The 20302-nt window shown below is 39.6% G+C and overlaps 1 protein-coding gene across 5 annotated transcripts in view; it reads left to right on the top strand.

Annotated features, from left to right (window-relative positions):
* Positions 1-20302, top strand: part of TTC13 (tetratricopeptide repeat domain 13) — a 91333-nt gene that overhangs the window by 57987 nt on the left and 13044 nt on the right. For all 5 annotated transcript variants that reach the window (XM_028104549.2, XM_028104551.2, XM_028104550.2 and 2 more), the window contains 5 exons: positions 12144-12274; positions 12831-12963; positions 13810-13902; positions 16158-16241; positions 17068-17152. In XM_028104549.2, coding sequence (XP_027960350.1) covers positions 12144-12274; positions 12831-12963; positions 13810-13902; positions 16158-16241; positions 17068-17152 — 526 coding nt within the window. The remainder of the gene's footprint in view (positions 1-12143; positions 12275-12830; positions 12964-13809; positions 13903-16157; positions 16242-17067; positions 17153-20302) is intronic.

Raw genomic sequence — 20302 nt, 5'->3', positions numbered from 1 at the left:
GGGAATGCAAGCTGGTGCAACCACTCTGGAAAACAGTATGGAGGTTCCTCATACAGTTGAAATTAGAGCTACCGTTCGATCCAGCAATTGCACTACTGGGTATTTACCACAAAGATACAAATGTAGGGACCCGAAGGGGTACGTGTACCCCAATGTTTATAGCAGCAATGTCCACCATAGCCAAACTGTGGAAAGAGCCAAGATGCCCATCGACAGATGAATGGATAAAGAAGAGGTGGTATATATACACAATGGAATATTATGCAGCCATCAAAAGGAATGAGATCTTGCCATTTGCAACAACGTGGATGGAACTGGAGGGTGTTATGCTGAGTGAAATAAGTCAGTCAGAGAAAGACATGTATCACATGACCTCACTGATATGAGGAATTCTTAATCTCAGGAAACAAACTGAGTGTTACTGGAGTGGTTGGGGGTGGGAGGGATGGGGTGGCTGGGTGATAGACATTGGGGAGGCTATGTGCTACGGTGAGCGCTGTGAATTGTGCAAGACTGTTGAATCACAGATCTGTACTTCTGAAACAAATAACGCAACATATTTTAAGAAAAAAGAAAAAGAAGAAGATAACAGGAGAGGAAGAAAAGGGGAGTATGTCAGAGGGGGAGACGAACCATGAGAGATGATGGACTCTGAAAAACAAACTGAGGGTTCTAGAGGGGAGGGGGGAGGGGGATGGGTTAGCCTGGTGATGGGTATTGAGGAGGGCACGTTCTGCATGGAGCACTGGGTGTTATGAACAAACAATGAATCATGGAACACTGCACCAAAAACTAATGATGTAATATATGGTGATTAACATAACAATAAAAAAATTTAAAAAAAAATTTTAGCCATTCTGACTGGTGTGAGGTGGTATCTCATTGAGGTTTTGATTTGTATTTCCATTATGCTAAGTGATGTTGAGCACTTTTTCATGTATCTGTAGGCCATTTGGATGTCGTCTTTGCAGAAATGTCTGTTCATGTCCTCTGCCCATTTCTTGGTTGGATCATTTGTTCTTTGGGTGTTGAGTTTAATAAGCTCTTTGTAGATTTTGGATACTAGCCCTTTATCTGATATGTCATTTGCAAGTACCTTCTCCCATTCTGTCGGTTGTGTTTTGATTTTGTTGACTGTTTCCTTTACTGTGCAAAAGCTTGGTGAAGTCACAATAGCTCATTTGTGCCCTTGCTTCCCTTGCCATTGGCGATGTTTCTAGGAAGAAGTTGCTGCAGCTGAGGTCGAGGAGGTTGCTGCCTGTGTTCTCCTCTTGGATTTTGATGGATTCCTGTCTCACATTTATGTCTTTCATCCATTTTGAGTCTATTTTTGTGTGTGGTGTAAGGAAATGGCCCAGTTTCATTCTTCTGCATGTGGCTGTCCAATTTTCCCAACACCATTTATTGAAGAGACTGTCTTTTTTCCATTGGACATTCTTTCCTGCTTTGTCAAAGATTAGTTGACCACAGAGTTGAGGCTCCATTTCTGGGCTGTCTGTTCTGTTCCAATGATCTATGTGTCTGTTTTTGTGCCAGTACCATACTGTCTTGATGATTACAGCTTTGTAATAGAGCTTGAAGTCCAGAATTGTGATGCCGCCAGCTTTGCTTTTCCTTTTCAACATTCCTCTGGCTATTCGGGTTCTTTTCTGGTTCCATACAAATTTTAGGATTACTTGTTCCATTTCCTTGGAAAAAGTTGATGGTATTTTGATAGGGATTGCATTAAATGTGTAGATTGCTCTAGGTAGCATAGACATTTTCACAATATTTGTTCTTCCAATCCATGAACATGGAAAGTTTTTCCATTTCTTCATGTCTCCCTCAATTTCTTTCATGAGTTATTCTATGGGTTTCTGAGTACAGATTCTTTGCCACTTTGGTTAGATTTATTCCTAGATATCTTATGGTTTTGGGTGTAATTGTAAATGGGACCGACTCCTTAATTTCTCTTTCTTCTACCTCGTTGTTGGTGTATAGAAATGCCACTGACTTTAGTGGGTTGATTTTATATCTTGCCACTTGACTGAATTCCTGTATGAGTTCTAGCAGTTTTGGGGTGGAGTCTTTGGGTTTTCCACATAAAGTATCATATCATCTGCAAAGAGTGAGAGTTTGATTTCTTCTTTGCCAATTCGGATGCCTTTTATTTCTTTCTGTTGTCTGATTTCTGAGGCTAGGACTTCTAGTACTGTGTTGAATAGCAGTGGTGAGAGTGGACATCCCTGCCATGCTCCTGACCTTAGGGGAAAAGCTGTCAGTTTTTCCCCATTGAGAACAATATTTGCTGTGGGTTTTTCATAGATGGCTTTTATGATATTGAGGTATGTATCCTCTATCCCTACACTGTGAAGAGTTTTAATCAAGAAAGGATGCTGTACTTTGTGAAATGCTTTTTCTGCATCTGCGGAGAGTATCATATGTTCTTGTTCTTTCTTTTATTAATGTATTGTATCACATTGATTTGTGGATGTTGAACCAACCTTGCAGCCCAGGAATAAATCCCACTTGCTCATAGTGAATAATCCTTTTAATGTACTGTTGGATCCTATTGGCTAGTATTTTGGTGAGAATTTTTGCATCCATGTTCATCAGGGATATTGATCTCTAATTCTCCTTTTTGATGGGGTCTTTGTCTGGTTTGGGGATCAAGGTAATGCTGGCCTCATACAATGACTTTGGAAGTTTTCCTTCCATTTCTATTTTTTGGAACAGTTTCAGAAGAAAAGGTATTAATTCTTCTTTAAATGTTTGATAGAATTCCTCTGGGAAGCCATCTGGCCCTGGGCTCTTGTTTGTTGGGAGATTTTTGATGACTGCTTCAGTTTCCTTACTGGTTATGGGTCTATTCAGGTTTTCTATTTCTTCCTGGTTCAGTTTTGGTAGTTAATACGTCACTAGGAATGGATCCATTTCGTCCAGATTGTCTAATTTGCTGGCATATAGTTGCTCATAATATCTTCTTATAATAGTTTGTATTTCTTTGGTGTTGGTTCTGATCTCTCCTCTTTCATTCATGATTTTATTTTTTGGGTCCTTCCTCTTTTCTTTTTGATAAGTCTGGCCAGGGTTTATCAATCTTATTAATTCTTTCAAAGAACCAGCTCCTAGTTTCATTGATCTGTTCTACTGTTCTTTTGGTTTCTATTTCATTGATTTCTGCTCTGATCTTTATTATTTCTCTTCTCCTGCTGGGTTTAGCCTTTATTTGCTGTTCTTTCTCCAGTCCTTTAGGTGTAGGGTTAGGTTGTGTATTTGAGACCTTTCTTGTTTCTTGAGAAAGACTTGTATTGCTATATACTTACCTCTTTGCTGCATCCCAAAGATTTTGAACAGTTGTGTTTTTATTTTCATTTGTTTCCATGATTTTTTAAAAATTCTTCTTTAATTTCCTGGTTGACCAATTCATTATTTAGTAGGATGCTCTTTAGCCTCCATGTATTTGGGTTATTTCCAACTTTCTTCTTTTGATTGGAGTTCTAGTTTCAAAGCACTGTGGTCCAAAAATATGCAGGGAATGATCCCAATCGTTTAGTACCGGTTGAGACCTGATTTGTGACCCAGGATGTGATCTATTCTGGAGAATGTTCCATGTGCACTAGAGAAGAATGTGTATTCTATTGCTTTGGGATGGAATGTTCTGAATATATCTGTGAAGTCCATCTGGTCCAGTGTGTCATTTAAAGCCTTTATTTCCTTGTTGATCTTTTGCTTAGATGATCTGTCCCTTTCAATGAGGTGGGTGTTAAAGTCCCCTACTATTATTGTATTATTGTTGATGTTTTTCTTTGATTTTGTTATTAATTGCCTTATATAATTGGCTGCTCCCATGTTAGGGGCATAGATATTTAAAATTATTAGATTTTCTTGTTGGATAGACCCTTCAAGTATGATATAGTATCTTTCCTCATCTCTTATTATAGTCTTTGGTTTAAAATCTAATTTGTCTGATACAAGGATTGCCACCCCAGCTTTCTTTTGATGTCCATTAGCATGGTAAATGGTTTTCCACCCCTCACTTTAAATCTGGAGGTGTCTTTGGGTCTAAAATGAGTCTCTTGCAGACAGCCAATCGATGGGCCTTGTTTTTTTTATCCAATCTGATACCCTGTGTCTTTTGATTAGGGCATTTAGCCCATTTACATTCAGGGTAACTATTGAAAGGTATGGATTTAGTGCCATTGTATTGCCTGTAAGGTGACTGTTACTGTATATTGTCTCATTCCTTTCTGGTCTATGTTACTTTTAGGCTCTCTTTGCTTAGAGGACCCCTTTCAATATTTCTTGTAGGTCTGGTTTGGCATTCGCAAATTCTTTTAGTTTTTGTTTGTCCTGGAGGCTTTTTATCTTTCCTTCTATTTTCAGTGACAGCCTAGCTGGATATAGTATTCTTGGCTGCATATTTTTCTCATTTAGTGCCCTGAATATATCATGCCAGTCCTTTCTGGCCTGCCAGGTCTCTGTGGATAGGTCTGCTGCCAATCTAATGTTTCTACCTTTGTAGGTTACAGACCCATTGTCCTGAGCTGCTTTCAGGATTATCTCTTTGTCTCTGAGACTTGTAAGTTTTACTATTAGATGTCGGGGTGTTGACCTGTTTTTATTGATTTTGAGGGGGGATTCTCTGTGCCTCCTGGATTTTGATGCCTGTTTCCTTCCCCAAATTAGGGAACTCCTCTGCTAAAATACTCCAGTATACCTTCTGCCCCCCTCTTTCTTTCTTCTTCTTCTTCTGGGATCCCAATTATTCTAATATTGTTTTGTCTTACGGTATCACTTATCTCTCGATTTCTCCTGTCATGATCCAGTAGTTGTTTATCTCTCTTTTTCTCAGCTTCTTTATTCTCCATCATTTGGTCTTCTGTATCACTAATTCTCTCTTCTTCCTCATTTATCCTAGCAGTTAGAGCCTCCATTTTTGATTGCACCTCATTAATAGCCTTTTTGATTCTAGTTCTTTTATTTCTCCAGAAAGGGATTCTCTAGTACCTTCTATGCTTTTTTCAAGCCCAGCTTGTGTCTTTATAATCATCATTCTGAACTCAAGTTCTGACATCTTACTACTGTCCGTATTGATTAGGTCCCTGGCAGTCAGTACTGCCTCTTGCTTTTTTTTGAACTGAGTTTTTCCATTTTGTCATTTTGTCCAGAGAAGAATAGATGAATGAGAGAACAAAATGCTAAAAGGGTAACAATGACTCCAGAAAAATATACACTAAACAAATCAGAGGAGACCCAAAACTGGGGGGAGAAGAAAGGAAAAAAAAAAGAGAGAGAGAGTATGATCAGGCTGGTGAATAGAACAGAGCCACACCCTAGATTTTGGGTGTATTTTGGTCTGTTAGAAGAAACTGCCTCCCAAAATTTTAAAGAAAGAAAAACTTTTATGTATACAAAAATAAGGGTAGGGGCGCCTGGGTGGCTCAGTTGTAAAGCGTCTGCCTTCGCCTCAGGTCATGATCCCAGGGTCCTGGGATCAAGCCCCACATCAGGCTCCCTGCTCAGCGGAGAGCCTGCTTCTCCCTCTCCCACTCCCACTGCTTGTGTTCCCTCTCTCGCTGTGTCTCCCTCTGTCAAAATAAATAAATAAAATCTTTAAAAAAAAATAAGGGTAAATCTGATGAAGGGATGAAATATGACTGTAAAGATGAAAATTAAAAAAGATTTTAAAAAAGGAATTGATAAGATGAGAAGTTGGTTGAAAAAAGAAAGAAGAAAAAAAAAAAGGAGAGAATGTGATCCGGCGAGAGAGTAGAACAAAGCTATACACTAGATCTGGGTATGTTTTGGTCTGTTAGAAGAAACTGTATCCCAAAATTTTAAAGAAAGAAAAACTTATATATATACAAAAGATAAGGTTAAATACAATGAAGGGATAGAATATGACTTTCAGAAAGTGGTCGCTTTTCTGTTCATAGAGTTGCTGCTATTCTTTTCTTCGATCTCCTGCTGAGTTTGTAGATGTTCAGAATGGCTTGATAACTATCTAGCTGAATTCCTGGGAGAGGACCAAATTTAGGTCTCCTACTCCTCTGCCATCTTGCTCCTCCAATATTAATAGATTTAAAATTATTAATTTTAATTTTATTTTTTAAAGATTTTATTTATTTGAGAGATTGAGCAAGAGGAGAGTATGAACAGTGGGGAGGGGCAAGGGAGAGGGAGAAGCAGGCTCCCCACTGAGCAGGGGGCCCGACATGGGACTTGATCCCAGGACCCCAGGATCATGACCTGAGCCAAAGACAGATGCCTGACCAAATGAGCCACCCAGGTGCCCCTATTTTTTTTTAAGATTTATTTATTTTAGAGTGTGTGTGTGAGCGGGTGGAGGGGCAGAGGGAGATAGGGAGAGAATTTCAAGTAGATTCTGCTCGTGCAGAGCCTGACGGCTCAATCTCACAACTTGAGATCATGATCTGAGCTGAAAGCAAGAGTCAGATGCTCTGACTGAGCGCCCCTAAAATTTTTTTTAATTACTGGTAACAAAGATTATTACTACATAAGGACAGAAGTTCAAGTCACCAGGACGATATAAATCTAAACTTATATACACCTAATAAAATAACTTTAAAAATTGATAGAAATACACAGAAAACAATAAATTCAGTATCCTAATGAGAGATTCTAATTTTTGGTAAGTCAGACACCAAAAACTAGTAAGAATTTAGACTATTAGAATAACATAATTAACAAACTTATGGTTTACTATAGAACTGTGTACCCAATAATCAAAGAATACATATTCTTTTCAAGTACACTTAGGTCATTTATAAAGACTGACCACTTACTATGCATATTTAAATACATTTCAAATAAGTGGTGTCATAATTGACCACAGTATAATTAAACATACATATAAGGAAAAAAATCTTCCTTATTTGGAAATTAAAAAGCAGACATAATTAAAATGTGGACTAAAGATGAAATCTACAGTGGAAATTTGAATATGCTTTAAAAATGAAAAAAGATGAAAACACATACCAACACTTGTGGAATACAGTGAGATCAATATTGTAAGAAACATTAATGTCTTTAAATGTTATACTAGAAAAAAAGTCAATAGGTATAAAAATTAAGGAGTAGGAAAAACAACAAAGAAAGCAGAAAGGAGGGAAAATAAGGCTGAAGAGAGAAATTAATGAAAATTAAATATAAAACAGACTTTCTTCAAAGTCAAACTTTTGTCTTTTTTTACTAATAAAATTTCTGGTGAGATTGACTTTTTTTTTTTACAAAAGTAACTAAAAAGCTGAAACTGTTAGAAATGCTAAAAAGAGATATAACCACAGATGAACAGATATTAAAATGCTCAGGATGCCATGAAAATTTGCATACAAATAAATTCAAACCCAAAAAAATAAATGGACTGGGGCGCCTTGGTGGCTCAGTTGATTAAGAGTCTGCCTTCGGCTCAGGTCATGATCCCAGGGTTCTGGGATGGAGCCCCGCATCAGGCTCCTTGCTCAGCGGGGAGCCTGCTTCCCCATCTACCTGCCACTCCCCGTGATTGTGCTGTCTCTCTTTCTCTGTGATATAAATAAATAAAATCTTTAAAAAAAATAAATGGACTAATTCCTAGAAAATCATAATTTATCAAACTGACTTGAGAAGAAGTAAAAAGCCTGAATAGTTCTGTGACTATTAAAGATATTGAATTGGTATTTAAAAATATCCCCACTTACACACACACCACACACACACACACACACACACACACACACACACACACACCAAAATCACCAAGCCCAAATGGTATCACAGAAGTGTTCTGTCAAACTTGCAGGAGAGGGCGCCTGGGTGGCTCAGTTGGTTAAGCGACTGCCTTCGGCTCAGGTCATGATCCTGGAGTCCCGGGATCGAGTCCCGCATCGGGCTCTCTGCTCAGCAGGGAGTCTGCTTCTCCCTCTGACCCTCCCCCCTCTCATGTACTCTCTCTCTCATTCTCACTCTCTCAAAATAAATAATAAATAAATCTTTAAAAAAAATAAAAAAAAACTTGCAGGAGAATAGAAGGTAATATTTCTAAATTATTTTGTAAGGCCAGTATAACAGTGATACCAAACGTGATAAAGATTGCACATGAAAGGAAAATTAGAGGCCATTCTTACTCTTAAGTGTGGATTAAGAATCCTAAACAAAATCCAAATTCATCTGTATATAAGAAAGATAATATCATACCAAATTGGGTTTTCCTAGAAATAAAAAGGTGATCTAACTTCAGAAAATGTATAAATATAATTGCCAGTTGGTAGATTAAAGGAGAAAAACCATATTAATTATGCCAACAGATACAGAAAAACAAGTAGAAAAAAATAACCATTTACACTTTAAAACTCTTAGCAAAGTGGAAGGCCAAAGTACAATAGTCCCCCCACTTATGTGTGGGGGATATGTCTCAAGACCCCCAGTGGATGCCTGAGACTATGGATAGTACTGAACCCTATGAGTACAGTTGACCCTTGAACAACATGGGTTTGAACTGCACAGATCCACTTTTATGTGGATTTTTTTTGATAAATACCATAGAGTATTATAAATGTATTTTCTCTTCCTATGATTTTCGTAACGTTTTCTTCTCTCTAGCTTAGTTTATTGTAAGAACACCATGTATGAATGATTCATGAACACCATGAATACATACAACGTACAAAGTATGTGTTAATCAACTGTTTTCATTATTGTTAAGCTTCCAGTCAACGGTAGGCTATTAGTAGTTAAGTTTTGGGGGAATCAACATTTACACACGGATTTTCAACTGCAGGGCAGTGGAGGTCAGCATCCCGTGCTTCCAACACCAGCACTGTTTGGGCCTCCTCTACCACATCTTTTCCCGTACATATATACCTGTGATAAGTGTGACTTATAGAGTAGGCATAGTAAGAGATTAACAATGGTAACTAATAATAAAATAGAACAATTACAGCAATATACATAATAAAAGCTGTATGCAATTTAAAACTTATTGTTTCTTTTTGGAATTTTTTATTTAATATTTTTGGACTGCAGAGCACCCCAGGTAACTGAGACTGCAAGAAGTGACGAGTAGACGGGAGGGGAGGACTGCTGTGTTTCCTCGGCCTGATAAATGGTTAACCTGTAGCAAACATCATTTTAATTAATGAAGTGTTAGATATAATCACATTAAAATCAGGAGCAGTAAGTAAATAAATAAATGAAAATAAAAATAAAATCAGGAACAAGACCAAAAAGCCTGAAATCATTGCTTCTCTTCAGCAGTGAAGTAGAGGTTCTAGACAGTGCATAACAGAAGAAAAATCAAAGTTATATAGATTTGCAATTCATATGTTTTTTTTAAAAAAAAAACCCAAATCTACAAACAAATTATAAGAAATGGTGCATTTAGCAAGGTGGGATTGTAATTAATATACTTATAAAATTCATTTGCATTTCTGTATACTAGCAACAAACAAGAATACCATTTAAAATAGCAATAAGTACTTAGGAATATATCTTACAAATGTACAAAACCTGTATGGAAATCATTATAAAACATTATTGAAAGTTACTGAGGGAAAACAAATAGAAATACTGTTTAAGAGTAAGAAGTTCAATAATATCAATGGGTCAATTCTCTGCAAATTAATTATAGATTCAATACGATGCCGTTCCAAATCCCAACATTTTTTTGAGGAACTTGATAAGCTAATTCTGTCAATTGTATGGGAGAACAAAGGCCCAAGAGGAATCAGGATACTCCTGGAGAGGATGATGCCCAGGCTTGGAGGGGGACGTTTCTCATTCTACCAGACAGCAAGACTTCGGATAGTCGTGAAGACAGCATGGTTGGCATTGGTGCGGGGATACCCAGATGGACCAAAGGAGCATAGCAGAGAGCTTAGAAGGATTTATCTGGAGAGCCTAGATAAATGACAAAGGTGGACCATAGATCAGAGAGGATCTCATCCAGCGGGAATGCTCCAATTAGGTTGTCATATGGATAAAAACAAAATTGATTTTTATGATGGTGTAGTTGTGATCCAGTTCCAGATAGATGAATGGCACATTTTTTTTTTAAATTTTAAGAGAAAATAGAAGTGAATAGTTTCTTAATTTTAAGGTTGAAAAGGATTTCTTAAGACACACAAAGTGTAGACCTTAGAAAGACAAATGGATTGGACGACATTGAACCTAAGAACTACTGTTTGACAAGAGACTCCATAAACCATGAATAGCTAAGCCAGAACTCTGAAAAGGTACTTGCAACCTGTAAACTGATTAAGTATCCAAAATTAGTATCCAGAATTTATGAAAAATTTCTACAAATTAAAAGGTGAAAGTCAAATAACCAGTAGAAAATTGTGCAAAACACGTGAACGAGGGAAAGCATGAATGGCAAATTTGGTTCATAAATACATCTGACCCCATTTCTCACCTGGGAGTTGAACAAATATTACAAAGTGTGATAATAGTAATATTGACCAGAAGGATGGGGGGGGGGGGCCAAGGAGAATTTTTATATACGCCGGGTGAGAGTTGAAATTGCTATAACCCCTTTGCCAGCTGTTTGTGATTATCTTGAAAAATTGAACATTTGTACGTTCTACAGTCTTACAATTCTGCTGTGTATATTCAGTAGAGAAACTTGTACTTGTGCACATGTCCGACAGGAGATCTGTCCCAGACTGCTGATAGTAGTGTTTGTTCAAATGGAAAACTGAAAATCATCCCCCAGTGTCCATGAACAGAAGAATGGATAAAAGTGATACCAGCCCACGTGGGATACTGTACAACAATATAAGCAAACAACCCATATGACAATGTGGATTAATCTGAAAATATAAAGTTGAGTAAAAAACAGCAAGTCAGTAAACTACAATGTCGTATCATTTTTCCCATAAAGTTCATAGGCAAAACTATAGAGTATATTGTGTAGGGACATACATTTGTAACCTAGTTTTTAAAAAGAAAAAAAGGAATCATGAACATAAAATTCAAGATAAGTCCTCTCTTGCTGGGAGGCAGGAGAATAGGGTGGATGGAGAAGATAGCATACAAATAGACATAATTGTTCTAGTTCTTAAATTGGGTTAATGAGGTTGTATGCTTCTGTGTGTATCAATTATTATGTAATCAGAAGTATTAAAATAGACTAGTCAGAGAGGTTATATATATTCTCTACCACTCCTTTTTAGAGAATCATCTGTGTGCAGAAGAGCATTAACATGGCAGGCCTGCACTGCTGTCTCTAGAAAAGTCTGCTGGCCCCTGGGTGGCATCTGGGCACTTGGATTTTAGGAGTTGACGAGTGGCTCACTGTACCTAAGCTGTTTGTTCAAACAGCATGGTCTATGCTAAACACCGACTTTCCTTCTGGGTGTCTGGAATATGGGTACTTGCCGGCTAGTGGCTGCTTATATGATCAGCCCCCGATAGAAACCCTGAGCAATGAGTGTCTCATGAGCTTCCGTGGTTGGCAGCATTTCACACGGGGGAGTTAATCCTCTGTGTCTCCCCTGGGAACGGGCCCATGGAAGCTTGCGCCTGGTTTGCTCTGGACTTCGCCCCAGGAGCTTTTCCCCTTTGATGCTCGTGCTTGTGTCATTTTGCTGTAATAAATCACAGCCATGAGGACAACTGTGCAATCCTCTGATTCTTCCTAGTGAATTACTGAACCTGAGGGTGGTCTTGGTGACCTCTACATAACCTATAACTTAAAATTGCAAACTTTGTTATGCAAACTTCAAGGAGGTTGGCAGCTAAACAATTCATGCTAGTCACATAGGCCATTTCTAAGTATACTTGGTATAGTATGACTTGGGGCAGGGGTAGGGGATGAACATAGGGCAGAGATTTGGTTGCATGTTGATAAAGACAGTCCATGCAGTTTATATATTCTGGGGAAGTTTTTTAAAGCAAATAATGGTCACAGGTATCTTCTGAATTGCACTCCAGTTATCAGTGTTACTCTCAAGCATGTGAAAATAATTGTGTGTGCACACACTCACGAAGATTCCGCCTTTCAATTTGTGTGTGGTTAGGTGCCAAGCACTGAAGTAAAGATTCTGTGGTCATAGGTTTCTTGATTAGTTTTCCAGTGGAGGAAGTGACTGTTTTCCAGGTGAAATTGGATTACCAGACATCTGTCGTAAAAGTCCTTACCATGTATGTAATGTTTCTTCCAGAGACGTGTTACATCAGAACTTTGAGAGTTATAAGCCCGAGGTACAAGAGCTCATCTGTGTAGCTGATCGTTTGGGATCACTGATGCAATATGAGACACCTGGTTTCCTGCCAAACAAGAGAATACACAGAGGTATTCTGAAACTGTCTGAACATGGAACTATTTCTGACATAAGAGCAGGGATTGTCAAACCATGTTGTGCTTAAAAAAAAAAAAATCATTTGTGCTGTTGACTCAGAATCTCCATTTGATCGAGACAAAAGTGTAGCGATTCATTCACAGAGAATTCTGGAAGAAGACTGCCGCCAGCATGACTTTTATGCTGTTGCAATAGTGTAGATACAGAATATAGGTCTTAGGTCATCACTGCAGATCAGACGGTTCATCCACGGGAGCTGTTTGCTTAGTGTGGGAGCGAGGGAGAATTTAAACCTCCAGTTGCATCAGTAGGAGGCAGAGCTGGGAGGAGACAACTTTGGGGGTGCCTCTATGTTCCCCTGATAGATTTTAGTTTTATTAGGACCGTCACAACTGTAATGTATCTCTGGTCTTGTTAAATTACCAATACTTAACGATTCTTTCTACAGTGACTCTGGAGTTATCCTCAAGACTGTGTAAAGTGGGTGATAATCAGTTCCTCTCAAGTGTACTTACAAATGCTTGTTTTCTCAACTTTTCCTTCTTTTAGCCATGGGTTTGGCGGCGTTGGAGGTCATGCAAGCTGTCCAGCGTACGTGGACCAACTCGAAAGTTCGAATGAATGGGAAAACACGGCTAATGCAATGGAGAGACATGTTTGACATCGCAGTAAAGTGGAGACGGTGACTAATCTTTAAATGAAAATAAACTCGAAGTGTTATTTTAAAACAGTAGAAGCCTCCTCTAGTTAACAGGTGTTTTGAAATAGTATAGTTGACGCACAGTATTCCGTGAGTTTCAGGTGTTTGGCATAGAGATGTGACCAGTGTGTATGTTACACCATGCTCACACGAGTGTAGCTACCACCTGTCCCCAAACAGCACTGTTACAGTATCGCTGACTGTGGTCCTCGTGCTGGGCCTCTCATCCCTGTGACTTGTTTCCATAACTGGAAACCCGTACCTCCCACTTAGTTAACAGGTTTTGAATCTTGTTTTGTCTGCTAACAATAGGCCTTAAAAGTTACATTTTCCTCTCTCAAGTTTGTCAGAAATTACTGGCATCATTATTCTTTGCAATACACTCAACTAGTGTTTATGAATTATAGGGATTGAGTGCTGTCAAGTTTCCAAGCATATTTTTTAAGTGAAGTGTTTTAGAAAAAGCAGTCCCTTTGAAAGAGCACAATATGATCTGTGGTGCCTTTGAATGAACTTCGGTGTACCAGTCCTTTGATAGTTGAAGTGTGTGCCTGCCTAACCAGCTACAATTTAGTAGGAGAAACCACTGATGCTCATTTATATGAGAAAAATACTGCCCTTCTAGTAAACCTGTACTGACTTCCTACTTGGTCCAACTGGAACATCTATTTGGAATCTGCAGGTTGGTGTTGCATATTTTTAGATGTAACAGGCTGAGCAGTTGCTTTCTCCCCGCTTTTGCAAAGACTTCTCATGTTTTATTGTTAATGCTTTTGAGCATTTGTAGGTTTTATAAGGTCTTCGTCTTTAACAAGCTCCATTTTATAGGATTGCCGACCCAGACCAGCCAGTGTTGTGGTTAGATCAAATGCCAGCACGAAGTCTTAGCAGAGGTTTTAATAACCACATCAATTTGATCAGGTAGGAACCTTTTGTGCATCTTTCCTATTTTCATGGGAGTTTATTCCAAATAGGTCATGGAGACCGTGAGTGACCCTTGCTCCTTCCCTGGTGACTTTTGGACAAGGGCATACACAGATTAGCTCTGTACCTGTGGGGTCCTGCCTGCATTCACTTCAGCTAATCCAGTTGCAGGAAGAAATGCAGGACATGCCATGCTCCTTCCTCTGGCTCTTCTCTTTGATGCACAGCTCAGTTGAAGGGAAGACCGCCAGATTTTTGCCTAGGATGTCCTTCTCAAAGGGTCCTAAAACATCATAGCAAGTAATTAGAGGGAGAACATTACATTTCCCATAATACCCTGATTATGTTGCGTGGCTCAAAGAATTCTTGGACAAGAATTGTGGTGGGGGAAGCGCTCCCCTGTGCCATGTCTAAAACCCCAACAAACAGAGGGGTTGGCTCCGTAACACTCTGGTAGCTAACCTTCCTGAAAGGGTGAGCCAGGTTAATGGGAGAGCTTCTGTCTTGTCCAGAGCCTCTGCAAATTAGGGACATGGGTACTTATCCACCTTCATGTGCTTAGCCACCCTCGAAATAGATGATGAACAGATGTTAAAGAACATCAGCTTCAAGGGGAGCCATGAATTTACTTCTAGATAAAATTTACAAATGTGGTAGTTGTGTCACGTCTAAAATGCTTCTCCTTCCAGAAGCCTGATCAAGAAAGTATCCTTCAGTACAACTCTGACGTTAAGTTTAATGGAAATGTCACTTATACTTTTTTTTTGACTTCCTAGAAAAAAAAATTCTTTTCCTTTTGTGACTTGTGTGTTCCTGTTTTTCTAATTTGTGGCATATATAGCTAGACTCCGCTGGCTTTAACTGAAGGCCACTGTCCATGTGTTGTGCTGTGCAATAAGTGACGTAGCTTAGTGAGGCCAGACTGGTAAACTGCGACGTAGCATGTTAAGAGTGATGGTGGTCATGTGTACAGGACGCAGGGGGACACAGAAGAGGGGTGTCCATCACCAGCCTCTAGGTGATGCTTGTGCTGTTTGGGGAGATGGGAAGCAGAGAGGTGGATGAGGCATGGATGCACAAGCGAGTCAGGCATGGTCAGGAAAGGATGACTCCTTCATTAGGACTGGTGATTAGCTTACAATTCAGAGAGTATCGTCAGGGATTGAAGCTTGAAAAACAGGCAGAGACCCAAATATAAAAACTTTCTTTCAAAATATAAATAACTTTATATGCCATTTAAGGCTTTTTTTTTTTTTTTTAAGATGACGGAGAGCTGTTCAGAGCTTGTAAGCAGAGAAGTGGCAGAGCAGATTTGCACATTCAGATGGTCACTTTGGCTGTCGGTGGCAGGATTGCTGAGAGAAGGTGGTGACCCGGGAGGGAAGGGAAGTGGTTGGAAAGTTGTGTAATAATTCGGATGAACAAGGATCAGCTTTGTGGAAGTGAGTGGGGAGGGGGGGACGGGGTGGGTCTTAAGAGTGTCGACTCAGGAGCACTGGTGGTGGGTTGGAAATGAGGGAGAGCGTGGGGAGCCATGGGGGACAGTCCCCACTCTGGCTCAGGTGTGCGGTCCTTCCAGTCGGCCAGGTGACAGTAGGACAAAAAGTAGGTGGCCGTGTTTGGGGCTGGGGCTGGCGGCAGTGCAGGGTACAGGCGTGACTTCCTGCTCACAGTTGTGGATTTGAGGTTTGAGATGTCGATAGGGAACCCAGGGAGCAGTTGGGTGTGTACGTGTCGGACACAGGTGTGCCAGTGGGGTGTGTACATCAGCATGTTGGCTGTACATGAAGTTCGGGGGGAGAGTTTTAAAACTAGGAGGTGGGGATAGAAATGTGAGTAAAATAATATTTAGAGCAGGCAGAGACGAAGGCCACACGTGAGCTCGACTGCAAGAAGGAGCGGGAGCAGATAATATTACCGGGAGAACCAAGGGAGAGGAGAAAAACTAAAGGGCTTCCTAAAAGGAAATTGGCCTAGAAGTACTTAGGGATTTTTCTTCCCATTTTGGCATCTCCGGGGCTGAGTTTGGTGCCTTTCCTACCAGAAAAAGCTGCAAGAGCTGACGAACCATCTTACCAAGACAGTTCTTTGCTGCTTCTATTCATTGGTCGCAAGCAACCACATTTTCCAAACTTTTTTGCTACATTATTCTCTTGGCTCTCTTATTGTTCATTTGAATCAACTTGGAAATCAGATGTTGTTTCAGATACGTTCCTTTGTAAAAAGATCCTTCAATTTTTTTTTTCTTACAGGGGTCAGGTGATTAACATGAGATACCTGGAGTATTTTGAGAAGATTCTTCATTTTATTAAAGATAGAATTCTTGTTTATCACGGGTAATCCTTCAGTTTTCTTTTTCATAGTAATTGCTAGCTTTGATATATTTTACATCAGTTATATTTGCAAAACTTGAAAACTAAGCCTATTGACAGACTAAACAAAGTATATCAAATGTTTACACAGTGTTTGGAATCATAAAGTCTTTCAGTAATGACTTATCAACCTTCTTTTAACAGCTTCACAAATCCACAGAGTGTTTTTAATCTTACAATATTGTGACTTTTCTGATCTCTTTTCTCTAAAGAGAAGGACGTTTCTTTGAATTTCTTTATTAAGGATTTCAGCCGTCATATTCATTCTCCCTCACATGAAAGGCCATATGGCATAGATATAATAACAAAACACTGGGGGAAAAAGAATTCTGAATGGATCATTATCACCAAGAAAATATAAAATTGGTATAAAAACCTAGCAGGATACTTCCATTTGAGCGACTTCAGAAAGGAAAAAAAAAAATCACTTCTAATTTCAGAGATGGCATAGGAGAATCAAGGTTTCATGGCCAAACCAAGATCCATACATGTATATATACACACTGGCTGTCAATCTGTTCTGCTTTTCCCTGTTTCACTTTCTAGATGGGCTGCTATTTTCTTAATTGCCATCTGCAGCCCCAAATTCATGAGGATTAAACCATCCCATTATTTAGAAACTTTTGTTCTGGCCCACCATTTTGAATATTGAGCTGCTCACAATTGAGGATGATTTATTTAAATTAAAGGTAATAGCAATTAATGTAATTAATTATTACATTTCTGTATTAATTTTAGTTGCCATCTCCCTCTCTCTCTCTCTCTGTCTGTTGCTCTTTCTCTTTTTAAGAGCTAATAATCCTAAAGGATTATTGGAAGTTAGAGAAGCTCTGGAAAAGGTACACAAAGTAGAAGATCTTCTTCCGATTATGAAGGTAAGTTTATCGTCAAAATCCTGGGAGGTGTTTTTAGAAAAACAAACAAACTAGAGCACTTTTTAAAAAGAATTCATAACTTTAAATGCATGTTCATTAATATTATGCTATAAGTATTTTAAAATTTATAAGGCATTCTACCTGAAAACACTAATGTAAACACACTCTGAATAAGAACCAAAATAAGACACAGGCATCAGTCTCAAACATAAAAGCAAATCTGTGAGGAAGCAGTTGATACAGGAAACAGAAGGAAACTAAAAATCTCTACAGTTGAATTCTGCTTCTGGATACAGTGGAGTACTGAGTACTTGACTGCCTTTCCACACCATAGCAATTCTAAAAGTGGACAAAATACAAGGCAACTATTTTCAGGTGTTGGCAATTACAAGACTGTGATTTTCGAGAAGAGGGGAACACCTGAGGTGAGCCCAGGTTCACCCCAGCTCTCTACCTGGGTTAGGTACTAAACCACTGTGCATGTGGAGCCTAAACAGACCATGGTGGTCTTACTGAGCTAAGGAGGCAGCGATTGGAGCTGGGATCTGTTCAAGTGTCTGGACTTTACAGGGCAGAGTCCAGAAGAGGAGGGAGCTGCTCAAGGTGAGGAGTACCTGGAGGTCAGCATGGGAGATCCTTGTCATCCTTCGCTGAGAGCTCGACTGTGTGCGGGCAGTGAGACTCTGAGAGGCTCTGCAGAGAGTGGCCGCTGTGGGGGTGAGAGCTGAACAGAGCTATCAGCAGTTTGACACCACTGAGAGACAGTGGAGTTGTGGCCTTGCCAGGATGGAGGGATCCCATGAGCACCTTGAGCATCTTGTGACGACCCCAGGAAGGACACACTTTAGGTGTAAGACCACTTAGAATGAGGTTCATATCCTAGGACAAAATAGAGTGCCCTTACAGAGAAAAAAACCAAGCCTGAAAGGATTAAATGGATCTGCTAGTGATTTGACTGCCTGCCAACACAAAACTCAACACCCTTTAAAGGAAGGAAACACAGTCTAGACGTCTTAATTATTAGATAAATGAAGAAGCAGGAAAACGTGACCCATAACCAAGAAAAACAAAACCATTTAACAGGAACAGACCCCCCAGATGATGCAGAAGTTGGAATTAGCTCTTTTAAAGTCTTTGCTTCATAAACGTGTTCAAGGACTTAAAGGAAAACATTTACATAATGATGAAGAATCTCAGCAGGGAAATGGAAACTGTAAAAAGTCCAAAAGAAAATCGGAGGACCCGAAAGCCCGTGGTCTCCAATTCAGATGGGTAATCGGTTCACAAGACACGTTGTCTGTAATCCAGCACTTGGTTCACTTAGGATGCCGGACAGAGAACAAGGCTCTGTGGCATCCGCGGTCTCATCGTGAGGCCCAGCAAGGACCCAGATGTGGGTCCTGCCCCCTTTATCTCGAAGGGTGAACGAAGTCGGAGTCGGTGCCCACCCTCACAGAAGCCACTACTCAGGTTTTGCATATGGCCCAAGGTTTGTGTGCCAGTTCTCCGCTTTCCTTGTCCAGAGGCCGTCTTCCCGATCAGAAGGTCTCACAAGGGTCTGCCATCACTTCTCGGGGAGGCCAGTGATGGAATGCTACTCAGTAACAAAACGGAGCGAGGGGACTACTACACACAGCAACCGCGGTGGACCTCAGAAACACGATGTTGAGCAAAGGAAGCCACATACAAAAGAGTACGATTCCATTTCTAAGAGGTCTGACCTATGGGGATAGGTACCAGAACAATGGTGGCTTATGAGGAGTGAGGTTTACCTTAATGGGGCAGGAGGCAGCTTTCCAGAATGACGGCAATACACTGCATCTTGGTGGTATAGTGGGTACATGGGCACATGGGTATGTACATTTGTCAGAATGCATCAAATTATACATGTGAAGTTCATTGTATGTAAATTTTACCTCAATAGAAAGTACATAAACCAATTTCATAGATAGATAGATAGCAACAGAAAAAAAATAGAATTCTCATAAATTAGAAAATAATCTCAGATAGGCTAGTACATTAACGACGGCTGAATATCAAATATATATGAGCTGGAAGATCAATGAATTCTCCCAGAATGTAGTATGTAAAAGACAAAGAAATATAAACTACAAGAGATGATGAACATAGAAGATGAAGAATGGACCTGATAGAAATTCTGAAAGGAGAGAAGAAAGATAAAGAATCAGAGCAAAGAAAAAAAGAAAAGCAGAGCAATTAGTCAACAAAACAGAAGAAGGAAAGCTTGTAGAGAGATGAAAAGATCAGTTGAGGGCCCCCGGATGTTCAGCATGATGTTCAACATTGACACCTAGACACATTCTGATAAAATTTGGGGACTTCAAGGTGAAAAAGAGTTCCTCAAAAAAATTAGACATAGAACTATCATATGATCCAACAACTCCACCTCTAGACGTGTGCTCAAAAGAATTGAAAGAAGCGACTTGAACAGATATTTGTACACCCATGTTCGTGGCAGTGTTGTTCACAGTAGCCAAGGGGTGGAAGCAGCTCAAGTGTCCATTGATGGATGAATGGATAAATCATATGTGGTCTAGCCATACAATGGAATATTATTCAGCCTTGAGAAGGAAGGAAATTGTGACCCAGGCTACAACATGGATGACGCTTGAGGACATTATGCTACATAAAATAAGCCAGTCACAAAAGGACAAATACCCTGTGATTCCACTCATGTGAGGTGTCGAGAGGAGCCAAATTCATAGAGACAGAAGGTAGAATGGTGGCTGCCAGGGGCTGGGGGAGGGAGTCAGTGCTTAATGGGGACAGAGTTTGTATTTGGGAAGTTCTGTGGATGGACAGTGGTGATGGTTGCAAACAGTGTGAATGTACTTAATGCCATCAAACTATACATTCAGAAATGGTTAAAGGGGCAAATTTATGGGATGTATATTTTAATACACACCCAAAATAAAAACATCTTCAAGCTTCCAGAAAAAAACCAAATACTAAAGAAGGAGAATTCCACAGATGCCCGACTTTTCTCCAGCAATAGTGGATTCCAGAAGACAACTAAGGGAAATTTATTTGAACCCACTGTACCAGTGTTCAGGTATGAAGGTCAAATAAAAACTGTTTCAAGCATAGTCATTTAGGAATTTCATCAAATCTAGATTTTCTTTGTCAAAA

This window comes from Eumetopias jubatus, unplaced genomic scaffold (assembly GCF_037043125.1).
Source record: "Eumetopias jubatus isolate StellerSeaLion01/CBP00866 unplaced genomic scaffold, mEumJub1_p1.0 scaffold_17, whole genome shotgun sequence".
Taxonomy (NCBI): Eukaryota; Metazoa; Chordata; class Mammalia; order Carnivora; family Otariidae; genus Eumetopias; species Eumetopias jubatus.
Note: the sequence above shows the minus strand (reverse complement) of the source record. Positions and strands in the feature narration are given on the sequence as shown.